The sequence below is a fragment of the Pelecanus crispus genome, chromosome 2, assembly GCF_030463565.1.
Source record: "Pelecanus crispus isolate bPelCri1 chromosome 2, bPelCri1.pri, whole genome shotgun sequence".
In the NCBI taxonomy this organism is placed as follows: domain Eukaryota; kingdom Metazoa; phylum Chordata; class Aves; order Pelecaniformes; family Pelecanidae; genus Pelecanus; species Pelecanus crispus.
The window spans coordinates 19,456,316-19,480,486 of NC_134644.1; the positions used below are offsets into that span (position 1 = coordinate 19,456,316).

A 24,171-nucleotide genomic window follows, 5' to 3' on the forward strand; every position below is an offset into this window, starting at 1 on the left:
GAAAAGTTAATGCAAAAGGTCTCGGTGACTGATGGCATCAGCCTTCTCCTAAGCATAACTCCCATCTTTTAGTATTAAAGACACAAACCCTTAGATGTGTGTAAAGTCAGGCGAAGGGCAGGATTCATCCTATTGTTTGGCTTTTACATAAGTGATACTTTGCATCATTAACAAGAACAATTTCAGTCATATGATTTTGAAAATATTTCCTTTTTTTTCCATGTATAGAAAATCTAGTAATTATATTTTCTGTTTTCCTGCAAATAGCTTTCTCTTTATTTGTCTGCAGGGAGGGCCTCTATTTACAATTAAAGTGCATTTCTGGTGTTAACATAGGAGACTCCTTACAGTGAACAGAAAACATTCTGAAGCCACCTCCTTTCTCGAAGACTGCTCTTGCTCTTGTGATGTAAAACTGGAACAATCACGTTATAAATAAGTGAAAAGTGATGTCTTACAATGACTATGAATCATGACTGCAAATCATCCCGGGCCATTGGGTTGTAATGCAGAATAATACATTTGTCATTTCCTGGCTCTGAAAGGGAGGGGGGATTTACACCCACACTTGCACAAACTTAATCTATATAGCTCATTCGGCACTGCTGTAGTCATGTCTTTGGAGACTGCTACAAGATAATATAATGAAGTTTGATATAATCTGGTGTAGTGGTGTCATGTAAATTAAAGTAGACATCTTGGTTGGTATTACACGCAGGATGTGGACACTTGTAATAGGAATATTAGGACTGGTATAAATGAAATATGAATGGAAATGTGCATATAAGCACCAGAAGAAAGAGTCTTAGAAGAATGGCCTGTGATTTGAATGAAGAACATTTGTTCACAGCAATAAAATTGAGGAAAGTGTTGTTTACATCAAGACCAGGCGGCTTTCATTCATATAAAAACACAGCGGAGACAGCTAGCGAGTGGAACATCCTCTAAATCTGACAACAGGAAGATGACTGCAAGGTTACAGCACATCACATACGCCTTTCCTTTTCCTACAAGCCCACCAAGGAAACAGACAGTAGGCATAAAGATGTATGTATTCCAAACAAGCAAAACCAGATAGTGACCTTCCCTAAAGATTACAGAGGCTGAAGTAAATAAGGTTCTGAGGCAAAGAACTGCCCTGTAAGAACTGATGATTGCTAAAGGGTGTAAAAGATCTGTCCAAAAACTATTTCAGCAAGAAGAACCTAAGAGAAATGATGAAGACTTGCTAGCTGGTGTCCCTTATTCTCTGTGTTGCTCACAAATGATCCTGGCCAGACCACTTGAACACACACATCCTGGTGCTTTCTACATAGGTGTGAGTCAATGAAATCTATGAGAGAATGAGTGGGAGCGGGTAAAATTGACATAACTTAAGAGATTCTGTAATAAAGATCACCTTCCCCTTCCATAAAGGCCTGTAATTGTCATACTAATTTCCTACGGGGAGAAATGGGTAAACTGTATGTTGTCAAAATCAGGAGTTCATTTTTTCCCTCATCTGCTCAGTAGCAAAATAACCACCCTGACGTCTCTGCAGCAGGGCACGTGCAGGAGAGCAAACTGTTCCTACTAGATGGTGACACCACAAACCTCTGCACTAATACAGGTCTGGCCAAAATGTTCTGTATTAGGATATCTAGAAACAAGTAAAGGCAGATTACACTGAACAGGACCCAAGTCTAATTAAAAAAGAGAAGAAATATTAAGACACTATTTGGGTGTACAGGGATAGGGTTAGGAAAGCCAAGGCAGGTCCATCAGCAGCAAAAAGGCAACTATGGAAAATGTGGTCCGGCTGCTGAACAGGCATGGATGACATGGAAAAGGCTGAGGCATTTGGTACCTTCTTTGCCTCAGTCTTGACTGATAATCCCAGGTCCCTGAGACCAGAAGGAAAGTCTGGAGCAAGGAAGACTTATCCTTGGTGGGGAAGAGAACATTTGAGCAAAGTGAATGTTTGCAAGTCCATGGGACCTGGTCAGCGCCTGGATTTGACAGGAATAAATAACGGTGCTGCAGTCTGTGCTATTTCCATCTTCCAGCTGTTAGAAACAGCAGTAGCCAGGTGCTCTTTTTTGTGTGAATTTCTGCACTTTGGAAAGAAGATGCCTAAGTAATTATAGTAGTTCAGGCTAATTTCTCTCTGACTTTTAGATGGTATTAAAGACCAAGAAATACTTGTGACTGTGAATCTCTCACATAATCTACAAAAACAACTGCAAGGTCCAAGACTGCAAGACAGCATTTCCTGAAACAATTGGAAACAGGATAAAACATTGATCTATATTAAAAAAATTTCCATTTTACACAGAGATATACACACCTCTAGACTGACACATGCATGTACACACCTGCATACATAGACACATTCCAAACTTATATCTGTCTTATCCTTAAAACAAGCAGTGATTAACACTGACAAAATACTCTTTTTCTACTAATAATTAAAGATAGTATTCAGGAGGATTTTCGTCTATGTATCATAAAACCCAGCAATTTCAATAAAACAGAGAAAGTATTATTTCACCTAAAATTTGAATGTTGACTGTTCTGCCCATACAGAATTCTGGAATATTTCTATTTTCAGCAAGATTAATATTTTTTTTCCTGGACATGTTATTTCTTCAAATAACAATATTGAATAATGTTTTACAGATGGTTAATTTAATTCTCATGGAATTATTTATAAAGTTGAGATGATATTTTTTGAAGTTTGTCACTCTCCTCTCCAATTTCATAAACTTTTATAATTACAACTCTATTCCTTTTCTCTGTTTTACATCAAATTATTTAGATTAAATCCATCATTATTTAGCTTAGATGATCTAGTTCCTGAATAAGAACAAAATAATTCCAAGGTTTTCAGTTTTTAATAATGGAATTTCAGTGTTCATTAAGCTTATTAGTAAGCTATTATGAATACTGCACTTGAAAAATTATGTTACCACTCCTTTATTTTTTTACTGTAGAATCATACATTACATCAGTCATGTTATTCCTCAAGAAAACAACATTGCATTTGCATCAAACCGATTATCACTGTGTTATGCTGCTTAGATACTGTAAATTTCAAGTTTAATGCATTTTATGTAGGCATTTTACTTGCAAATTGCAAGCACTGCTTCACAGAAAACATACTCAGAAAACATTTGTTATAATCTGCAATTTACAACCTATTATGGAGAAGGAACAATGTAGTTTCTTGAGACAGGTTTTATATGTTCAGCAATATTAAAGCTTTATCAAAATATTCAACACATACCTGTTCCCAGGCAAAGACATGTTGATTGAAGTAGAACTGAATTTGTTCATTGGCAATGTTGATACAGAGTTGTTCAAAAGAATTTTTTTTGAAATTCTCAAAGCCAAAGATATCAAGAATTCCAATGTTCAAACCATCATCGTTTCCACTGCAAAGATTAAATAAACTTTCTACCATTGTATCTTTGTTTTACACTCACTAGCTTCATTATTTCACAAAAGGAAGTAATGGGCCAAATCTGTATGCCAGTTAAACAGGGTAATTTTTGCTAAACCAGATATCTCTTAAAATAACAATCAATTTTTGTTTGAAATACAATAAATGCACATCAATTCAAAGGTGACTGTATTTGCAGACCAGATACACTGAATCACATAATGACTGAGTCAATTGATAAGTGTATAGAGGATTTACAATTTTATTTTTGAACTAATATTTGCTAGTTACCATTCTATTGTAAAAAGCTGACTACAGTAGAGAAACAACATGCAGTTCTTCTTGTTTCTCTTGTAATAAAATAGGCTTTACCCACCAGCATCTTGAAATTAAAGATTGCTGTCATTAAATATTATTTCTTCATATTCTTTATTCACAACAATTAAAACTGCTTATTTTAACATGAAAGTCAAAAGAATTAATAGCTAGTCCTTTTATGCATCTAAATAACTACTTTAAGTGCTGGAGTGTGGTATGAATTTAAATTACCAATTAAGTTCCAGAGAAGTACTACTAGTAAAAACTTCAGTTTGAAATTTTAGCTAAGGCATTCTGAGAGATACACGGTCGTTTCTGCAACTGGAAAAAAGCTCTAATATTTGTATTTATTTGCTAAAACAAAAAAATCAGCGGATATAATTTAATATCAAACTGAAGTTGACCTTAGTGTCTTTTCCTAGCTAAATTAAAAAAATAAATCACATTCTATCTATAAAATCCCTTTGAGGGGCTATCTGTAACAAAATTATTATTTTTTTTTAATTTTAGGAAATTGGATATGAAGAACTAGCCTCAAGATACTCACGAATAGCACTTGAACCTCTTTGTGAAGTCCATCTCAAAAATGGAAGAGTTTCATTGTGGAGGGATCAAAAGTATTTGTTGATTTTGACCTGAATTTGGTGACTATTTTATCTGTCTGGAAATTACATTTTTGGTGAATAGACTGCTGAAATTTGTCTGCCCTGTTCCTCCTCAGAGCTAATTACATAAAAATAGCAAATACAAATTATTTTACTACCACAAAACCAAAGCAGACTTCTGGGAGGTTTTTTGTATAGTGAACATTTCAGGTCGAACTTTCTCCCTCCTCACCAGCATAATAAGTATTTGATTTGAAAAGGGCTCTGTAACAGGCACATGAGAGAGGCACACAGGCTAGCAGTGCTGCCCCAACTATCATGAATTTTATCCTATCACTTGCTGATTAAAGTTCTGTTTATTGCTGCTCTAACCAAATATTTGAAAGTTTAGACAAATTTTAGGATTGCAGTCCTGGCTTTACTCTGATGTTTCAAAAAAAAAAATACAGAAAATCCAGATTTGCAAACCGAAGCTATTTATTATTGATATTCCTCTTCAGGTAGTTCTAAGTTTGGCCCTTTTCACTGGGCCCTGACCTATAGGATCTACAATGCAAGCCACATCATTTCTTCTTTGATTAATTTGCAAAATGTGTTATATCCTCATTCCCAGTATCTTTCTTGTCTCTGTGTTTAAAATGTCACCTGGTAAGTGTAGGGTGGACATTAACCTCCGTAAATGTGTTTGGAAACTACTCTCACATATGTATGAAACCATGCTCATAACAACAGTGACAGGAGCAACAGCATCAGTGCAAATAAGAGCAGAATTTGACCTATGTAATCAAGAAATGATTGTCAAAAGTTGACACTGACAAAGCATAAAGGAAAAAGTAGTTAGTATGTAATTGAAAAAGGGTTAAATAAGTAAAGGTCAAACAGGAAAACATCAGATGCCTGTGCTATCCATATCTACTGTATTTTCACTGCATACTATGAATAGGATAAAACCTTCTTTTTCTAACATGGTGGTGTTATAAACAAAAAGGTAGCAGAGAAAAAGTAGATGAGAACACTAAATGCTGTAGTGTAGATGATATTATTCCCACAGAAAATCTCTCTTTATTCTGGAAAAGCTTTTTTTACCTTAAATGTTTGTCAGGTTTGAGTAAAGTATTGATGCGATTGACTATCCAGCTAAAGAGGCGCCCGTACAGTGCTTTGGCCATGGCATCTCTGACATCAACGGCTTTTTCCACAGTGTTGGGACGAATAATTGTTTCTCCTCGAGTCACCACACAGTGAGAGGTGAGGGCCTCTTGCAGTTCATCTGCCTGAATACACAGCAAGGACGCACCTAGGAAGGAAGGTCACAGGCATAACTCAGAGGCAGATTTTCAAAGGAAAAATATGCATTTTTGCAATCAAAGCTGCAAGTGCACTGTATTATGAATAAGGGCCAAATCAAAGTCTTGAACTATAACCAATGAGGGTGTTCACGCCAAACAAGTGTCAGTATCTGATATAGTCACCAACATTCCTAGCTTCTACTGCAGTCAATGAGTAAGTGATTCAAAGCAGAGGCCTTTAGGTTCTAAACTGCTTTATCAAGGAGGCTATTTCTCCAAACTGTCTACAAAGAAATGCTAAGTAATCTAGGTGACTATGTCAGGAGTATGTAAGTTGTGAGGTGTGAATATCCCTCTCAGTTATAGTCCATCCATATAAGCCACTGCTGTCCTCCTTTTGCTCCAAAAAAGGGGTGCTTCTTTTGCAATTCCACAATATTTTTCTATCTATGGCAGGAAAACATGTAAGAAGATAGTGTGAAGACTTCATTATCTTCATTATCTTCTGTAATAACTGAGAGACTAGCAACTCTTTTGATAATCTGTGCCCCTTTCCCTCTGCCTCCTGGCAGCCTATAATGTAAGGTATATCTTCCAAAGAACTAGTGAGCCATATTTCAACAGGCACATGTGGGGAACAAGTAATGAATATCTGAGAAAGAAACTGGGAAAAAACTATTTAATATGTTAATGAGGTTCTCCATCAAATGTTCAAATAACCTTGGAAAAATTCCAAAGATTTTCTTTTCAGGCATCTGCAGTATTAGTCACATTTTCTGAATGCCAGTGAACTGGTTAGTCAAATAAGGTGCGTAACATGGAAATTTTTTTTTTTTCATTTAAATTCAGGTGGGCTGGGAATTAATTCATCTTCAGCATTTAATTATTCTTGCAAAATTTCCATGTGAATACAGTTTTCGTTGATAACTCTCTTGCAATAGAAGAAATTCGCTATCAAAACACTAAAGGAAAGCAATCTTAAATCAAGAAAAAACACTCACAGTTCTCAAGGGCTACTGGATTGGAAATGTTGCTCTTGTCAATCATATGTTCAGATACCACTGCAGAAAATTCAATGTTACCCACATTTAAAATGGCAGCCAGGACACTGTACACACTTCCAAGTTCCTGAAAAGTATATTAAAAAAGATGCAATACTTAATAGCCAGATAGATTTGTCACTTCGGTTTGTGTGGTGGGCACGTGTGTGTGTGTGTGTGTGTGTTGTTTCCTGTCGTCTGCCACATGCCCACTACTTTTAGGAATACTGTTCTCAGCAGTTATTCCCTGTTCTGTACTCAGCATAGTCTTTCAAGTGTAAGACACCCAAAGAGGACAAGACAAACTATAGCCTAATCTCTCTTCCAGACTCGTCAACAGGACAGGATTGCCATGGAGTAGGGGAAGCACAAAACAGTGGTGAACATAATCCTCTTACAGAGAAAGAATTCAGAAGTTATTTATATCCACCCTTCGCTGTGTCTGCAGGCACAACCATGTCTACAAATGTAATACCTAGATCAACAAAAATATAAAAAAACTCCATCTATGTTTCTTGGATCACTGAAACAAAGGTACTCCAAAAAGGCTCCCACCGATGTCATCAGAAAAAATTTCACTGGGAGAAGAGTGAGACCTCACATCTCTGATTTGGCAAAGCACTTTACCCTTCAAAATATCAGTTAGGAACTGTGTACTCACCAAAGCACTTTAGTATGGACTTTACTCAAACACATTTAAATGTCAAATGATTTAGTAGGTTCTGAAGAGGGATTCTGCCTTGCAAAAGGCTAATATGAGTCTGGACAGTGAAGTGAGATATACAGTAAATCATTTGAAGTACTTATATATGACAAATAGAATCATATTTGCAATTAATGAAATAATGCTTTCATTGCAGGTTTGACTTAGATATGAAATGTGAATTTTCCTCTGAACTGTGAACATTTATCAGTATACTTGATGATTTTCTACTCAGAAATGCTGAGGTGTTCCTGTAAAGCAGATAAGCTAGGAATCTGTGATACTATATATTTTGAGGAACACGGTAGTAGTGTATTTTATAAATAGCAGGTTTATAAGTTTTACAGTAGTTTTATAAGAAGCAGTTTGTAAATGTGATCGGTGTTTTATAACGATGGACTTTTCATAATTGCACAGCATTTTATCCCTAATAGTCAGTAGTTTGCTGGTACCATATCAGGCATCATTTACTCAGATAAAATCCTCAATTGCTCTAGAATACTTGGTCTTGTTTTCAACACTTTCAGAAGTTAACCTAGCAGTTAATAAATTAATTATTCCAGTGACAGCAAGACAAACTAGATAAGCTCACTCTAAAAAATTATGCTCAGGATAATTGGCACACAGTTTATCTAGGTTTTAAGCAATCATTTTCATTTTAAGCTTAGGGATACAGATGAAATGCAAAGATGGATAGCTTAACTTCTGCCATTATGCTGCACAGTATGTAGAGCTTCTGACATTTCTGTGCCCTTTTCCAGTGTGTTTGAAATCTGGCTTGATCTGTCTCATACAGCATGATTATTGTTCACCTCAGGCAGTCCTTTCCTATTAATTCTGCCATGAAGCCTGAAATAAAACAGTGTGATTTTAAGACAGGGAGTACTGCCAGTAGTTACTATTAAAGCATGCCAGTCAGTTAACAACAAATTTCAAGGAAATAAAGCCTTGTTTAGGTCTCAGTTTTAACTGGAGTGGAGAAGATATTTTGTCCAAAGTTTTCTGCTACTAAAACATGGAACATGCTTGCATCCTCTGTGCACTGGGTTGAATGTCAAAGCTTAAGGCTGCATTACTAAAAAGTGAACTTAGAAAAGGAACTCATTGTCTTACAGTATCTTTTTCTCCCTGAAAAGAAATTGTGTCTGCACATGTATCCTTATCAGAACCTCAGTGGGGGAAGAAGACAAACACAGCCTCAGGCTGGCTAATTTACCCTGTGGAGAATGTAAGACAGGCTAACATGGATGGGCCTCACATGTAACCACAGTTAGATTGCCTATGGTACTCAACCTGCTTCTGAAACTGTGGGGGTTCTACAGGTAGATAATTCTTTACAGATTCAGCTCATGGTGGCTTGCTGAGCTAATCAAGTGAAGATCCATGCTAGAACTGCACAATATGGCCAGTGACCTAGTTCTCGCTTGGATCTTCAATATGTAAGGAAGGTCTTCTCTTTTGGATGATCAGGATGATTGTTTCCATCCATCCAAATGAACAAAAGAACCAGGAACAAAAACAGACTGGCTGCTTATAAATTAGGACTTATCAAGGTCTCTGGTGCTGTAACAAAACTGCTGTCGGTGCCGAACTGTGCATATCCTTCCATGCTGTTTCTGGAAAGGTGAAAGTACAGGTGTGAAAGGATGTGATAGTACAGGTGTGATATTACTAAGTGCAGTTGTGAATAAGCATGCAGAGGAGAAAGAGACTGTGAACTCCCCTGCTACTATGACTTAATGCAAAATGAGTACAGAGGAACAGAATAGGTGAATAGATCTGTTGTGCTACCTATTAAAATGTTTACATTGAGGGAGGCCAGAAATATTCAACTGAAGTAATTTTCTGTGAAAAGCTCCTTACAACATACAGTTTTGACAAAGAAATTAAAACATACATCCATTCTGCAGCACTATTGCCATATTTCACAGATACTATATGGATCGTGCTCCTACTATCATTTGTGATAAATAAAATCAGTGGTAAACTACAGCTGTGATGCACCACTTCTCCTAAGAAGAGAGGACTAGGGTGCAAGATGAGGTTCCTTTCCCTTGCATCCTACTTTATAAATCCAGAGGCCTGTTTTTATTTTAATTATACCAAATATAGCCTAAGGAGAGGGGTTTAATGGCCAGCAGAGCAATGATATGAGAACATAAAGAAAGAATAGGTTCGGTTAATATTTAGTGATGAGATTGACTCCAAAGGGATGTAAAAACTCCATTCAACTTTACCCCTGGAGTTGTGAAAATGCATTAAGTTCATCAAAACTCAGATCAACTCGATGAATTTTTAGAACTCTCACCATGGACTTCACCTTAAAACAGAGATGAGGCTCATATTCACAGGCCTAAAATTACAGGTTAATAAGTAGTTACATCATCATTTTCTATGCATTTAATTTGCAAAAGCCTTTTTTCCCCAATTACTCAGCTGTGCTTTGTTCACTGATTTCAAAATCTTGTTGACTAATATGATTGTATTAGTTTATCAATGCCTTGAAACCTTAAAAATTTAAATGTGGTAATGTAAATTCACCATGCAATATCCTAAAAACTTAACACACTACTGCTAAAGGAAGAAAGTAACAAGAGATTATTTGAATGCTTTATATAAATTTTTCCTGATTAAAGTAGCTATTAAAGTTCACAAAAAAAAAAGGGTTATCAGCACTCACCTCCAGTGTAAAACCTATGACTTTGAAGCACTGTTCAATTAATTCAAACTGAGACTTATAAAAGCTGTTGTTCATGAAATCTTGCACTATTCTGAAATGATCGTTTTGCAGATATCTGAAAGAGTTGATGGATACAGAGTTAGAATGTAAATGAGAATTCAACAACGCTGCATTTCTTAGTAATCAATTTATGTAAGAATAAACTGCATTACCTGGGAGGTCTATAATCTGGCAGCTTATAATGTGCTAATTTTTTCTTTTCCGCCAGACCAGCATAAATATAATAAAAAATATGGAAATTTTTCTCTCCTCTGAAACAACAGAAACAACAAACTGGTTTAGTAATGTAACTATGTTACATTTACTGATGACATACATGCTATTATTAAATGTTATTTTAATAACAGGCAAGGCTCATGCAAACTGACAAGAGGACTCTGAAAGAAGCTTTATTACACAAGTGGACAGTGGACAGACAAGTGGACAGTCAGTAGCAGAAAACAAGGTCAATTTAAGGAGTAGGAGCAGATCCTTGATCTTCCACCTCAGTGTTTTAACCATTAGGTTGCACAGCCGTGCTTTGCACTCTCTCTGAAATCTCACTGTGTTCTGATGGTTTGTGTGTTCTCTTGGAAAGGTACAGGAACCTCTAGGTTCGAAATCTCTTGGCTTGAAGCGGGTCTGGAACTTGGGTCTCCCATTTTCTGGGTAATCAGTCACTGGTTTTCTGCAAAAAGTCAGTCCTAGCTCTCCATGTGAGTTTGGGAGTAATTTTCTCCCAGAAGAGCCAGGACAGACTGCCCTTGCAATGCAGGTACCTGAATGCCAGCTCTCTGCCGAGGCGCGACCGTATGGACCAGCCACACAGAGACCTCAGTGAAGAGGAGAACATGCTCGACACAAACAGCTTCAGGTGCCCTTGGAAGTACATGTCTCAAAATTTAACCTCCTGCAGTGACTCTCACACTAAACATGTCAGTGGCATTTTCTTGTGAATTCAGACATCTAAACACCTACCTAAAGAGCATTTGAGGCATGCAAATGCATTGCTGACTCCCTGTCTCAGCATGTCGCTAAATACAAATACAAACTGAAAGCCACAGAACAAAGCCAAGAAAAGTTATGAAAAAAAGTGGTATTTTAGGGAAAAAGCTGATTTTATTCTGAAAAAGCAGTTTCTGTGCATATGTTCAAGTGAGGAAAAAAACACCATTTTGTAAAATTGCCTCTAACTTTAAATTGTTTATTGAAACATTCCAAGTGCTACTTAGATGTTCTTCATGTCACAAATCTACAACAGGCAAGAAGGTCACGCAGAGCTACAAAAAGAGTGAAAATGAGTAAGAGATCAGCAAGGGGAAAAGTTTAAATCAGTGACAACATTCCTTGTCTCAAACTCTGTTTTTCCTATTATTATGGCAGAAATAGAGTTGCCAAAATATTTTTTACCTGGATGTGGTATATATTAGGATAGAAAATACATGTCAATAATTTAAATGAATTGGAAATGCCATTTAATTTTTCTGTCAATTTATATTATGATACATACATGACAGAGATGTATCTGTTCTGCATTTAGTCCATAACCCTTTATAACCAAATCCTACTAGATGCTCCAAAATGGAAAACAAGCACTTTGCAAACAAACAAACAAACAAAGCTACAATACCAGAGGAAATGCAGAGGAATTAAATTCAAGTTATATACTTAACACAATACTTCAGAATTCCACAAAGAAATTTATAACTGAACTATTAGAAAGTTTTTAATTCTTTACACATTCTGATACACTTTATATATCACATATGCATTTTTAGGAGATTTGTTTAAATAACCCAGGAGGCAATGAAAAAAAATATCAGGAGTAGTTTTCAGCTAGTTTACAGATTTATAAGCTATTCATATATCATTTATAAGAAAAAAAAACCAGTACCTTATTCATGTTTGTGTTTTGAGCCAAGATAATTTCCTGCATTGTAGGCCTACTCTGTAACCCCCAACTTAGGTCAAATATAATTTTTATACTTACACTGCCTGGTGGACAACTCTGGATTTTTCAAGGAGATACTCTGAAATCTGAGCTCCTACTACAGTGCCACCACAAGTGAATTTCATTTCCAAATATTTTCCAAATCTGCTCGAGTTGTCATTGATGATAGTGCCTGCATTCCCAAATGCTTCTACAAGGTTATTCACCTGGAGGATCTTCTCCTGTAGAGTCCTGTTATTAGCCTGGATATGAAAAAGATATTGCTTAAAATTATCAGTAATCATTCAAATACATTCATTTTTAAGTGTCTTTCTTCTTCTAGTTTGTATTATATTATTTTATATATATAAAATATATATATTATATAAGTGTGACATCATCAGGGCAGTCATTCCCATATGAATCATATGGAAAGAAAGGCATGTATATATAATGAAACCTGTCAGAATACAGCAATCTGCAGAACTAATGGCTGGCTGGAAGAGATAACACACATAATGGTAACACCACCAGAACTAATCAATTTCTGTGGTCCAGCACTCTGAGATGGCCGGCCTGCTTTTAGGATCCTTGTTAGCATCTGCTTACTGCTGTGCTGCACCATACCAATAGATCAGTTTGCTTGCATCTCACCTGGGACATGCAAAAATGGCATTTTATTTAGACAATTATGGTGGTCACTTCCCAGAATGACCATGTCCCACTGACAGCAATCTGGTTGTGGAAGGAGGTGAAAAGCCAGAAGAGTATTTTATTTAGTACAGTTTGGGTGACTTGAAGACACTCAATTAAACAAGGGACAGACTAAGTTATAGCCCTCACTGCAGTGGGTACTTCCTTGCAGAATCCCCAAAATATCTTCAAGTGACCCTAGTTCAGGAGGAAGGAAGGGGTAGACAGGTCACCATCATGTTCCAATCTGACCTCACAGAAGTTCTTTGGAAAATGTATTACAGTCACCAACGCCCTGTCCATAGGTTCAGTCAATTAGGCCTAAGATAGCAAAGCCTTACAGAGGCATCCCCTCGATACATACCTTGCCCAGGACAGTGAGCTGCTGAACCAGAAGATGGGCGCTTTGCGTCTTGCCAGCTCCACTTTCTCCAGAAATAACGATACACTGCAGAGAACAAGACTCTGAGCTCATTACGTATCTCTCAGCCTAGCAAAGGATATAATTAAGACACCTCATCTTTACCTGATCGGAGTTGTATGTCACCATGGACTGATAACCTATGTCAGCAACAGCAAAAATATGAGGAGGATTGGCAGTCCGTTTGGCTCCAATATACAGTTTGGAATGCTAAGTGTAAGAAAAATGAAAACATTATCAGTGTCCCTTAATAACTTTTTTAAATCAGAGTTTAGTTTTATTTTCAGATTAGCATACAGAATGTTGAGGTTACCAGCAGTGATGTTTTCTGAGTGAGCTGTTATTGAACTCACTATACCATGAACCTGTAGGTACTTTTACTATAAGAACTGCTAAAAACGATGAAGCACAATTTTGTATGGTCAGCCCTGATTACGTTATGAAACTCAAATTATTAGAAGAAAAGTTGATGTTGCCAGACATCAAGGACCAACTTATAATTTCATTTTATTTGTACTTCACATCCTCTTAATAGTTATGCATGATATTTATGTCAAAACTTAAGATCTTTTCTGTACCTGTAGTATCTGATAATTAATAAAGACAAATTATTGTATGACCAGACTTTCATATCTGTTCCCTTTTGTCTAATGGGGAGGCAAATTCACAAAAGTTAAATTTTACAGGGTTGCTTTGTGAACTGTCTGATCAATTAAATAGCTATGGCTTCCCTAGATCTCTTGGGAGGAAATGCCCCCAGCTCCCACCTCCAGCCATCCACGGAAGTTCTCCATGGGAAGTGGAGGAGAGGGAATGTTCCCTCCCACAGAGAGGGCTAAGATTCACCTGAATAAATGCATTTATCTGTACAGATACTACTGCTGAACTAGCTGCTATGGGTTACACTCCGTGGGGTTCTAGTCAACAAATCTCATGAAGTTTAGCACAATTTATCTCATCCTAGAATGAATGCTGAAAGTCACTAGAAGAACAATAACCTCAAAAATCCTATTTCTATCCATTCATTAAAATGGATGACTTGCTCAGATACAGCTGTTGGCACTTTAGGCATGATATAGACATGATTTACACTATAGACCTAAAGATATCAGAAATCAAATTTTTTTGAGTTTCTCATTTCTGTGCCGAAATTCAGCGCATGATAAGGATGTGTGTCAACACGCACTTGAAGGGACAACTGTATTGGTAATTCTGTTTTTCAGAGTGAACTGAAGTAAATCTCAAGAATAGTCTTACTTTATATTTAACACAAATATTCATATTTTAATGGAAATCAGTGCTAGTTTAAAAGAACCAAACCTAGATTTTCACACCTGTGAAGAATAAATATCTATGTTCCGAAATGGATTGACAGCGATGAGAATGTCCCCAACGTATGTGTAGATCTGATCCTTGGCATAACCCTTCTGCAACTGCTCTGTTACTGTATTCTGATGGAGGAAGAATAGGAACATTGAATCACATGGGGAAAAAAAGAATATTAGGAAAATGTATAAAATGCTTCATGGCAAAAGATAAAAACCAGTCTTGCTAGCATATGGCTATTCCCAATATTTAAAAGATGCTTAAATCTGAGCTTTGTACAGTAGATGAAGTCTGGATTAGCTCAATTAGTATTAACTAAACATTAAGCTACTAAACCAAGCTCTTGGATGATGGAAGATGCTCTGTGGGCTGTTAGCATTATGTAGTTTAGCAGCTCAAGAGCCACACAGTATTCTGGGCTGCTGAAGATACATATACCAGAGAAGTTTTACAGATAAGAGAATGTGAATTATAGTCTATGCGCAGCCCAGTAGAAGAAGAATAACAGTTTGTTTACAACCACTGATGGCCTCTAAGACCTGCCGATAATGTGCTGTGGCCTGATTCTTCTTTCTGGTTTTGAAGCTTAAAGCATAAACACAACAGGCTTCCCTCCTCCCTTATGCATGTTCCCCTGCTCCTCGTGGACTCATTTTTGAACTTTGACAAACCAGTGAGATTTGTATCAGTAATTTTGTCAAAATTTCACCAGAAGGCATTGACAGGTCAGAGCCTCAGCTGACATAAATTGATCTCAATGCATCTCCACACCAAAGTCAGTCAGTGAGAACCCAGCCTAGGATAGTATGGTAAGCCAGTTTAAGACAACTCTAGATGTCCAAGCAACAGGGGAGAAGGTGCTTATTCTTGGACCTGGACCAATTTCAGGTTAACACATCATTGCAAACTAGATGTTTAGCTGTAATAAAATCCAGCGAAATAAATAGTGTTAAGCAAATGGTGCTACAATACTGCTCAGTCTAAGGCTGCAACTGCAGAGGGTGTTTTAGCTTTGAGTTGGAACCATTCCTGACACAGCAAATCTCATCTAAAATATTTGGCATAAACTGGTAAAATGCCATTGTACACTTACACAATTGAATTGTGATAGTTGAACTTGAAAATCAACAGCACACCATTGTGTTTTAATACATGATAACCCCTCTTCAGGAAAACATGAAAAAGGAGGTTCTTACCTCATCCAGTACCTCCAAGGTTGCTAAATCATCTACCTCTTCCTGGTTTGAAACTAGTGACTTACTGTAGTTCCCTTTCTTTGTATGAATACGTTCAAATCTAGAAGAGAAAGACATGCAATTTCCTGATGTAAGGAAACACAGAGAAGATCTTGCATCTGTAACCATCTTGAAGGCAATCCAGCCAAAATATTCCAGCTTTACATCGTTCTGAATTCAAACACATGAATGTTTGAATAACAGGACAGGATATAACTTCTTAGTAAGGCACAACTGTACCTGACAATTCAAAATTTATCGTTTGATCCCACAACTGATACCATGAAGAACTTTTTCACTGTACAGATTCCTGCTTGATCACACCCCTACATCAGCTACAAGACTGAGGCTATGCAGTACAGGGAAAGAAAGAACGTATTTACAAAGCATATAACAGTCAAACTCTGGCACCTACCTGCAAAAAGAAAAATGACCCAGGTAAAAATTATGGGTAGAACAAAACCAGGGGTGTATGATGAAATAGTATGGCAAGGATGATGCAGACAAAGCATTCAGGATGGAAACATTTCTAGCTTAGTAATGACAATGCTCTAAAGCCTGGCGGAGATGTCCACACTGTAGAGCAAAGTGCTACAGAACCACTGGGGTATGTGAAATACATCCTGGCCAAGAAGAATTTTCTTGGACTCTGCAGGAGAAAGATCATACGGAATAATTTCAAATCTTTTTCTTATCAGGGTTAAACTTCAATTAAGTTTGCCTTAAGGTGATATTTCTTCTCTCTTTTAATCAAACCAAATAAAACTTTATGCAGTCTTTTAGAAATTAACAAGAAAATTCCCAGGGACTTACATCATTCTCTATCCAAGAGTACAGGCATTGCTAAACAAAGCAAAAGCAGCAGAAAATGCAAGGTTTACAATTCACATTAGTTATACTTGCTTTATGAGATGGCGGAAAATCAGGGAAAGGGAAACTGGATAAGTAACAGCAGAGTTCACAAACTAAATCAAGCTCAGATGCACAATACAGCACAAGTACAGAAAGACTACCAAGTAAATCCAATCTCCTGATATGACCTCACTCCCCTTCATACTATAGGTAGGAAGGCACCTCTCAAACACATGGAACATATACCTTGGTAAACTGAGACAGCAGGGAAACTGTTTTGTGTGAAATGCAATTTTTACTTTGATTCCAGACAAGACCAAGGAAATCCTGTACTTAATTTTGACATTTGTATATATGGCATGAGGAAAAGCAGACAGGCGTTTTCATAGAATCATACAATTATTTAGGTTGGAAAAGACCTTTAAGATCATCAAGTCCAACTGTTAACCTAACACTACCAAGTCCACCACTAAACCATGTCCCTAAGCACCACATCTACACATCTTTTAAATACCTCCAGGGATGGGGACTCAACCACTTCCCTGGGCAACCTGTTCCAGTGCAGGACTGAGCACTTAGCCTGGTTGAATCTCATACAATTGGCCTCGGCCCACCGATCCAGCCTGTCCAGATCCCTCTGTAGAGCCTTCCTACTCTCAAGCAGATCAACACTCCCACCCAACTTGGTGTCATCTGCAAACTTACTGAGGGTTCAAGAGTGCACTCGATCCCCCCATCCATTGACAAAGATATTAAACAGAACTGGCCCCAGTACTGAGCCCTGGGGAACACCACTTGTGACTGGCCGCCAGCTGCATTTAGCTCCATTCACCACAACTTTTTGGGCCCAGCCATCCAGCCAGTTTTTCACTCAGCAAAGAGTACACCCGTCCAAGCCATGGGCAGCCAGTTTCTCCAGGAGAATGCTGTGGGAAAGAGTGTCAAAGGCTTTAGTAAAGTCTAGGTAAACAACATCCACAGCCTTTCCCTCATCCACTAAGTGGGTCACCTTGTCATAGGAGATCAGGTTACTCAAGCCAGACCTGCTGTTCATAAACCCATGCTGACTGGACCCAATTGCCTGGTTGTCCTGTACATGCTGTGTGATGGCACTCAAGATGATCTGCTCCATAAACTTCCCCGGCACCAAGGTCAGACTGACAGGTCTGTAGTTCCCTGGATCCTCCTTCTGGCCCTTCTTGTAGATGGGCATCTACCCAGGCAAGAACTTTAATATACAGTGAACAGAGGACAGGAAAAAGAGGGCAATTGCACCAAGATGGAAAGTTAGAATGAATGAGCATCACACTGATGGGGCAAGATAAGAGACTTCTGAACTCCCACAGTAAGATCTACTGCACAGTTTAATGGGCTGTACCCTTTCCACGAACATCACCTACTTCATGGGTGCTACTTCAGGTCATGCAGGCTGTGCACTTATGTGGGATGCAGGTGCATAAAGTCAAGTAGGCACTCACTTGGCATTAGTTATTGATTGCCAGGACTGAAAAGGGGCTGGAAGAAATGGGCAAATGATGCCCTCCCAAACTGTGAATGCAATCAAGATCTGAATGATGGAAGTGGAGGCACGAGTGCACTTCATCTAGCACTTCTTTTGGTTTCTCTTGTCTCTAATGATCATTCCCTGAGGGTGGCAGAATGGTCTGTCCTCACACAGGTGCCAGTAATGGAGCAGTTTCTTCCTCCCTTAGGCAGGTGCCAGCTACCACTGGAGTCTTTCCATTGTCCATAATACAAAGGCAGGAGTTTCACACCCACCACAGCTGACTAATTCTACAACCTTAATATCAAGACACAAACACATAAGACTTCATTGCAAGAGCCAGCATAGTTTCATGGTCTCTGTGTCAACATTGCAGCCCAATACTCAGTGTAGAGGCTGAGTGACCAGGAAGCACAATGAACAGTATGGATCAACAGAATCTACATTGCCCTGATGGAAGAGAGGGACCAAGTCTTGCCAGTTTTACACCTGGGTATTTTGCAGACTACCCTCATACTAGGACTCTGGAGCTGCATGGGAAAGCAACCTGCTTCCAAATGTTTTCTTTCCTTCAGTATTTACTACAGGCTAAAAAAGACTGCTTGTAGATACAGTTGTAAGGATGATGGTGAGGATGAATTACACAGAGGTGAAAAGCAACATGAATACTACACAGCACGGTACCAGAGCCTTATTACTGCTATGCAGCACAGAACATGCAACATGTGGGCCTATTCCAACATAAGCAGTGCACTGGATGCCTACGAGCTCTTCAGAAGGCATAGGCACGGAAGGAGAGGTGGTGGGGTGGCTCTGTATGTTAGGGAGTGTTTTGACTGTATAGAGCTCGACAATGGTGATGATAAGGTTGAGTGCTTATGGGTAAGGATGAGGGGAAAGGCCAACAAGGCGGATGTCCTGTTGGGAGTCTGCTATAGATCACCCAACCAGGATGCAGACATAGATGAAGCATTCTACAAGCAGCTGGCAGAAGTCTCGCAATCGCTAGCCCTTGTTCTTGTGGGGGACTGCAACTTGCCGGACATCTGCTGGAAATATATCACAGCAAAGAGGCAACAGTCTAGGAAGTTCCTAGAGTGTGTGGAGGATAACTTCCTGACACAGCTGGTAAGTGAGCCTACCAGGGGAGGTGCCTCACTTGACCTGCTGTTCACAAACAGAGGACTAGTGGGAGATGTCGTGGTCGGAGGCCGTCTTGGGCTTAGCGACCACGATATGATAGAGTTCTTGATTCTTGGCGATGTAAAGAGGAGGGGCTGCAAAACTGTTACCATGGACTTCTGGAGGGCAGACTTTGGCCTGTTCAGGACCCTGGTTGGGAAAGTCCCTTGGGAGGCAGTCCTGAAGGGCAAAGGGGTCCAGGAAAGTTGGGCATTCTTCAAGAAGGAAGTCTGAAGGGTGCAGGAGTGGGCTGTCCCTGTATGCCATAAGACCAACCGTCGGGGAAGACGGCTGGCCTGGCTGAATAGGGAGCTTTTGCTGGGATTCAGGGAAAAAAAGAGTCTATCACCATTGGAAGAAGGGGTGGACAACTCAGGAAGAGTACAGGGATCTCGTTAGGCTATGCAGGGAGGAAATTAGAAAAGCAAAAGCCCAGCTAGAACTCAATCTGGCCACTGTTGTAAAAGATAATAAAAAATGTTTTTATAAGTACATCAACCATAAAAGGAGAGCCAAGGAGGATCTCCATCCTTTGCTGGATGCAGGGGGGAACATTGTCACTAAGGACGAGGAAAAGGCTGAGGTACTTAATGCCTTCTTTGCCGCTGTGTTTAATAGCCAGACCAGTCATCCCCAGGGTACTCAGCCCCCTGAGCTGCAAGACAGGGACGGGGAGCAGAATGGAGCCCTCATAATCCAGGAGGAAGCAGTTAACAACCTGCTATGCCACCTGGACGCTCACAAGCCTATGGGGCTGGATGGGATCCACCCAAGAGTACTGAGGGAGCTGGCAGAGGAGCTTTCCAAGCCACTCTCCATCATCTATCACAGTGGTCCTGGTTAAACAGGGGAGGTCCCTGATGACTGGAGGCTTGTGAATGTGATGCCCATCTACAAGAAGGGCCGGAAGGAGGACCCAGGGAACTACAGGCCTGTCAGCCTGACCTTGGTGCCACGGAAGATTATGGAGAGGTTCATATTGAGTGAACTCAACAGGCAAGTGCAGGTCAACCAGGGGATCGGGCCCAGCCAACATGGGTTCATGAAAGGCAGGTCCTGTTTGACCAACCTGATCTCCTTCTATGACCTGGTGACCCGTCTGGTAGATGATGGAAAGGATGTGGATGTCATTTACCTGGACTTTAGCAAAGCTTTTGACACAGTCTCCCATAATATTCTCCTTGGGAAGCTGGCAGCTGATGGCTTGGACGGGCGGACTCTTTGCCGGGTAAAAAACTGGTTGGGTGGCAGAGCCCAGAGAGTAGTGGTAAATGGAGTTAAGTCCAGTTGGCAGCCGGTCACGAGCGGTGTTCCCCAGGGCTCTGTTTTGGGGCCAGTCTTGTTCAATATCTTTATTAACGATCTGGATGAGGGTATTGAGTGCACCCTCAGTAAGTTTGCAGATGACACCAAGTTGGGTGGGAGTGTCGATCTGCTGGAGGGTAGGATGGCCCTGCAGAGGGACCTGGACAGGCTGGACCGATGGGCCGAGGCCAGCTGTATGAGGTTTAACAAGGCCAAGTGCTGGGTCCTGCACTTGGGTCACAACAACCCCATGCAATGCTACAGGCTTGGGGAAGAGTGGCTGGAAAGCTGCCTGGCCGAAAAGGACCTGGGGGTGTTGGTAGACAGCTGGCTGAACACGAGCCAGCAGTGTGCCCAGGTGGCCAACAAGGCCAACAGCATCCTGGCTTGTATCAGGAATAGTGTGGCCAGCAGCAGCAGGGAGGTGATTGTCTTCCTGTACTCGGCGCTGGTGAGGCCGCACCTGGAATACTGTGTCCAGTTTTGGGCCCCTCACTACAAGAAAGACATTGAGGTGCTGGAGCGTGTTCAGAGAAGGGCAACAAGGCTGGTGAAGGGTCTGGAGAGCAAGTCTTATGAGGAGCGGCTGAGGGAACTGGGGTTGTTTAGCCTGGAGAAGAGGAGGCTGAGGGGAGACCTTATCGCTCTCTACAACTGCCTGAAAGGAGGTTGCAGTGAGGTGGGTATCTCTTCTCCCAAGTAGATAACAATAGGACAAGAGGAAATGGGCTCAAGCTGCACCAGGGGAGGTTTAGGTTGGATATTAGGAAAAATTTCTTCACGGAAAGGGTGGTCAAGCATTGGAACAGGCTGCCCAGAGAGGTGATGGAGTCACCATCGCTGGAAGGGTTCAAAAAATGGGTAGACGTGGCACTTTGTGACATGGTTTAGTGGGCATGGTGGTGTTGGGTTGATGATTGGAATGCTGATCTTAGATCCTTTCCAATCTTAATGATTCCGAGTTTTTACTTTCATTAAAATAATCCAGCCACCAAGCCAGGAAACATGAAATTGCTACTCTACCCTTAATTGTTGTAGTGGTGGACTTGGTAGTGTTAGGTTAATGGTTGGACTGGATGATCTTAAAGGTCTTTTCCAACCTAAACGATTCTGTGATTCTATGAAAAAGAGATGCATGAGGAGTGCATGTCGGGGCGGGGGGGGAAAGAAAGGCAGCTTTTGCTGCAATAAATCCGTAACTGGGATGTAATTTGTATTTAAATATGTTGAAGCAGAAAACACACAGGAACACAAGCAGACAGCATCAAAAGGGATGGATCTGGTGTAAAGCAATCACACCTCTCCTAGGTCCGACCTTTTCTTCCATTTCCTTTGGAACCCATTTGCACCGCGAGAGCTGTCCTGGTAGTACTGTCCTTGCAATAACACTATGAGATAAGTTTTGGTTGTATGTACGCCCAGGTGGTATTAAAAAGAATGCCGTAATATTAAGATTTAAATTAACTCTTCAGCCTTGCATGGTCTGCTGCTGCTTGACTTGCATTTACCAGCTAAAGGATACTACTGCATTCAAAGCCAGAGGTGTAAGCAAAATTCTACCCCCTCAATAGAAATCTTTCCCTTTTATAACCCACACTCCTATCTATACGTCTTTTTAACAGTTTCAGTTGAAAATTTAAATTTGGACAGTTGAAACAATTTCTCCTTTGTTCCTGCATGAAGGTCATTTTGTGTCCAGAGGATGCATCTAATATCAGTATGACTTTGAGAAAGACCTATCAACATGCACATGAGGGAAAGATGCAGGAACTGCAGGACTATGTCAAGCTCTGCTGTTCTGTTTTTTCTGTTACCAAAGGAAGACCCAAACCAAGACATCTGTCAAGTTATGCTTTCCATTTCTGGTAGAATTGTTACACATTGAATACACTTTTTTTTTAAATGTTACTGCATATCAGTGAGAGAGTGATTATTTCCCAAGATTTGTTTCAATTACCATTTTTCATTTAATGTAGGAAGTTAACAGCTGCCTTACAGAAAGGGAGGGGAATGCTCCAGTCATGGAGACTTTTCTTTTTCTATTTTTTTTTTTCTTTTAAGGAAACGATCTCCATTTATGCCAGGGAAGCTTAATTACATAAAATTGATTCTCCTGTAATCCTCTTCAGCTGACATTATGAGAACAGTAGTGCTTGTTAAACCAGATTATAGTCTCCATTCTCAAGAGTACTGCAGAGCAGCAGATTTGCAGAACACAATACTTTTCTGCTTTGCTGTCAAAGGGCACAGACCCCTCAAGGGCAGTTATACTGCTTCACTTGCTGAAACTCCAACCACTTAAAAAAACCCACGTCAGTGCTGTTGACATCAATGCTGAAAATTCATTATCGTCATGCACATACACATTGTGAAACGAAATAACCATGTTTCTCTGTTCTGTTCAGAAATTATTTGTTGGAGGCGTCAGATCTTACAGCCATGCTTGACAAGCAATTCAGGCAGCTAAAGGCCAGAAACATCAACCCAGTACGGACAAGAAAAAGGAGTCAAGGCAGCATTGTTTCTTGCATTCTCCTTCACACCCCCCACTTATCTTTCAAGATTCAGTTAAATCAAAACAAGGCAACTGCAGTTTTTTCTTCTTCAAATTGTCAGAATATATTTAAAAGATTTCTGATAGTTCCAAAAATACCATGAAAAGGGAAGTGTGACTCATGATGCCCTGTTGAACTCTCTGCCTAAACTGGCTGGAGAATATCTACAGACTAAGAAGTGACAGGAAAAGGGCTAGCCTTAGTTTGGGTGTAAAGAAGAAACTAAAAATAACCAAGTTTTCTGTAAGAGGAAGGTGGGAACAGCTGTACACCTCCCAGCAGTTACAAATAGCACTAAAAATGACAAATGGAAAAGAAGCAACACAGAGAAACCTGTACACGATCTGTCATTGCTGGTCATTCTATTTCTCTGGGGGCTGCACAGAGCTGTATTAATTCACACTTAAAATCAAAATTTTGTCTTCAACAGATGTATCTGGTGAAATATGCTTAAATAAAACTATAGTCTTATATCCATGCAAAATCTGTACCTGAATTTAGAAAAGTGTATTGATAGACTCCAGCTGCATCTGCACAATGCTTTGCAGACAAACATGTGCTCCCTCTATGTTTAAATGATTGCACAGCACCGGCTGCAGCCTCAGGGAGCTGTGCTCAAGCTTATGCAGTACTGCTGAGAGCAGAGTGCTGCCCAGCAGAGCTACAGGGCTTTCGATTCAGAGGTGGCCCATGTCCAGAAAGTTGGGTCACATCCTGGTCTGCAAAATCTGTTTGCCGAAGTCTGTACTGATTTACCATGCCCTGCAAAAAACTGCACACCCTGCATGGCCCTGCAGTTTACTGGTCCTTCATAACAGGCTCACGAAATGGTTGTATCCTCTGACAAATTTCAGGGAAAAATGTGTTAACTGAGCAAATAAGAGATCTCTAAAAGCAGTCTTTGGGATTAATTCTTCATTGCCTTCATGCGTCAGGCCCATGCTTTATGGTGAGAACCATACTGAGAAGATGAAGGGGAAGGTCCAAAAGTAAGCAATGCCTGGTGAGGTATCCCACCTTCAGGAGAAATGAGATACTGAGCAACTAGACTGACACAACAGTAAAGTAGCAGC

General features: G+C 39.8%; 1 protein-coding gene across 3 annotated transcripts in view; it reads right to left on the reverse strand.

The window, feature by feature from the left end:
* Positions 1 to 24,171, reverse strand: part of MYO3A (myosin IIIA) — a 113,574-nt gene that overhangs the window by 40,780 nt on the left and 48,623 nt on the right. For all 3 annotated transcript variants that reach the window (XM_075705211.1, XM_075705210.1, XM_075705209.1), the window contains exons 9-18: positions 15,662 to 15,761; positions 14,474 to 14,590; positions 13,245 to 13,349; positions 13,083 to 13,166; positions 12,086 to 12,288; positions 10,269 to 10,367; positions 10,057 to 10,171; positions 6,635 to 6,761; positions 5,431 to 5,641; positions 3,266 to 3,413 (exon numbers count right to left, since the gene is read on the reverse strand). In XM_075705211.1, the coding sequence (XP_075561326.1) occupies positions 3,266 to 3,413; positions 5,431 to 5,641; positions 6,635 to 6,761; positions 10,057 to 10,171; positions 10,269 to 10,367; positions 12,086 to 12,288; positions 13,083 to 13,166; positions 13,245 to 13,349; positions 14,474 to 14,590; positions 15,662 to 15,761 (1,309 nt within the window). The remainder of the gene's footprint in view (positions 1 to 3,265; positions 3,414 to 5,430; positions 5,642 to 6,634; positions 6,762 to 10,056; positions 10,172 to 10,268; positions 10,368 to 12,085; positions 12,289 to 13,082; positions 13,167 to 13,244; positions 13,350 to 14,473; positions 14,591 to 15,661; positions 15,762 to 24,171) is intronic.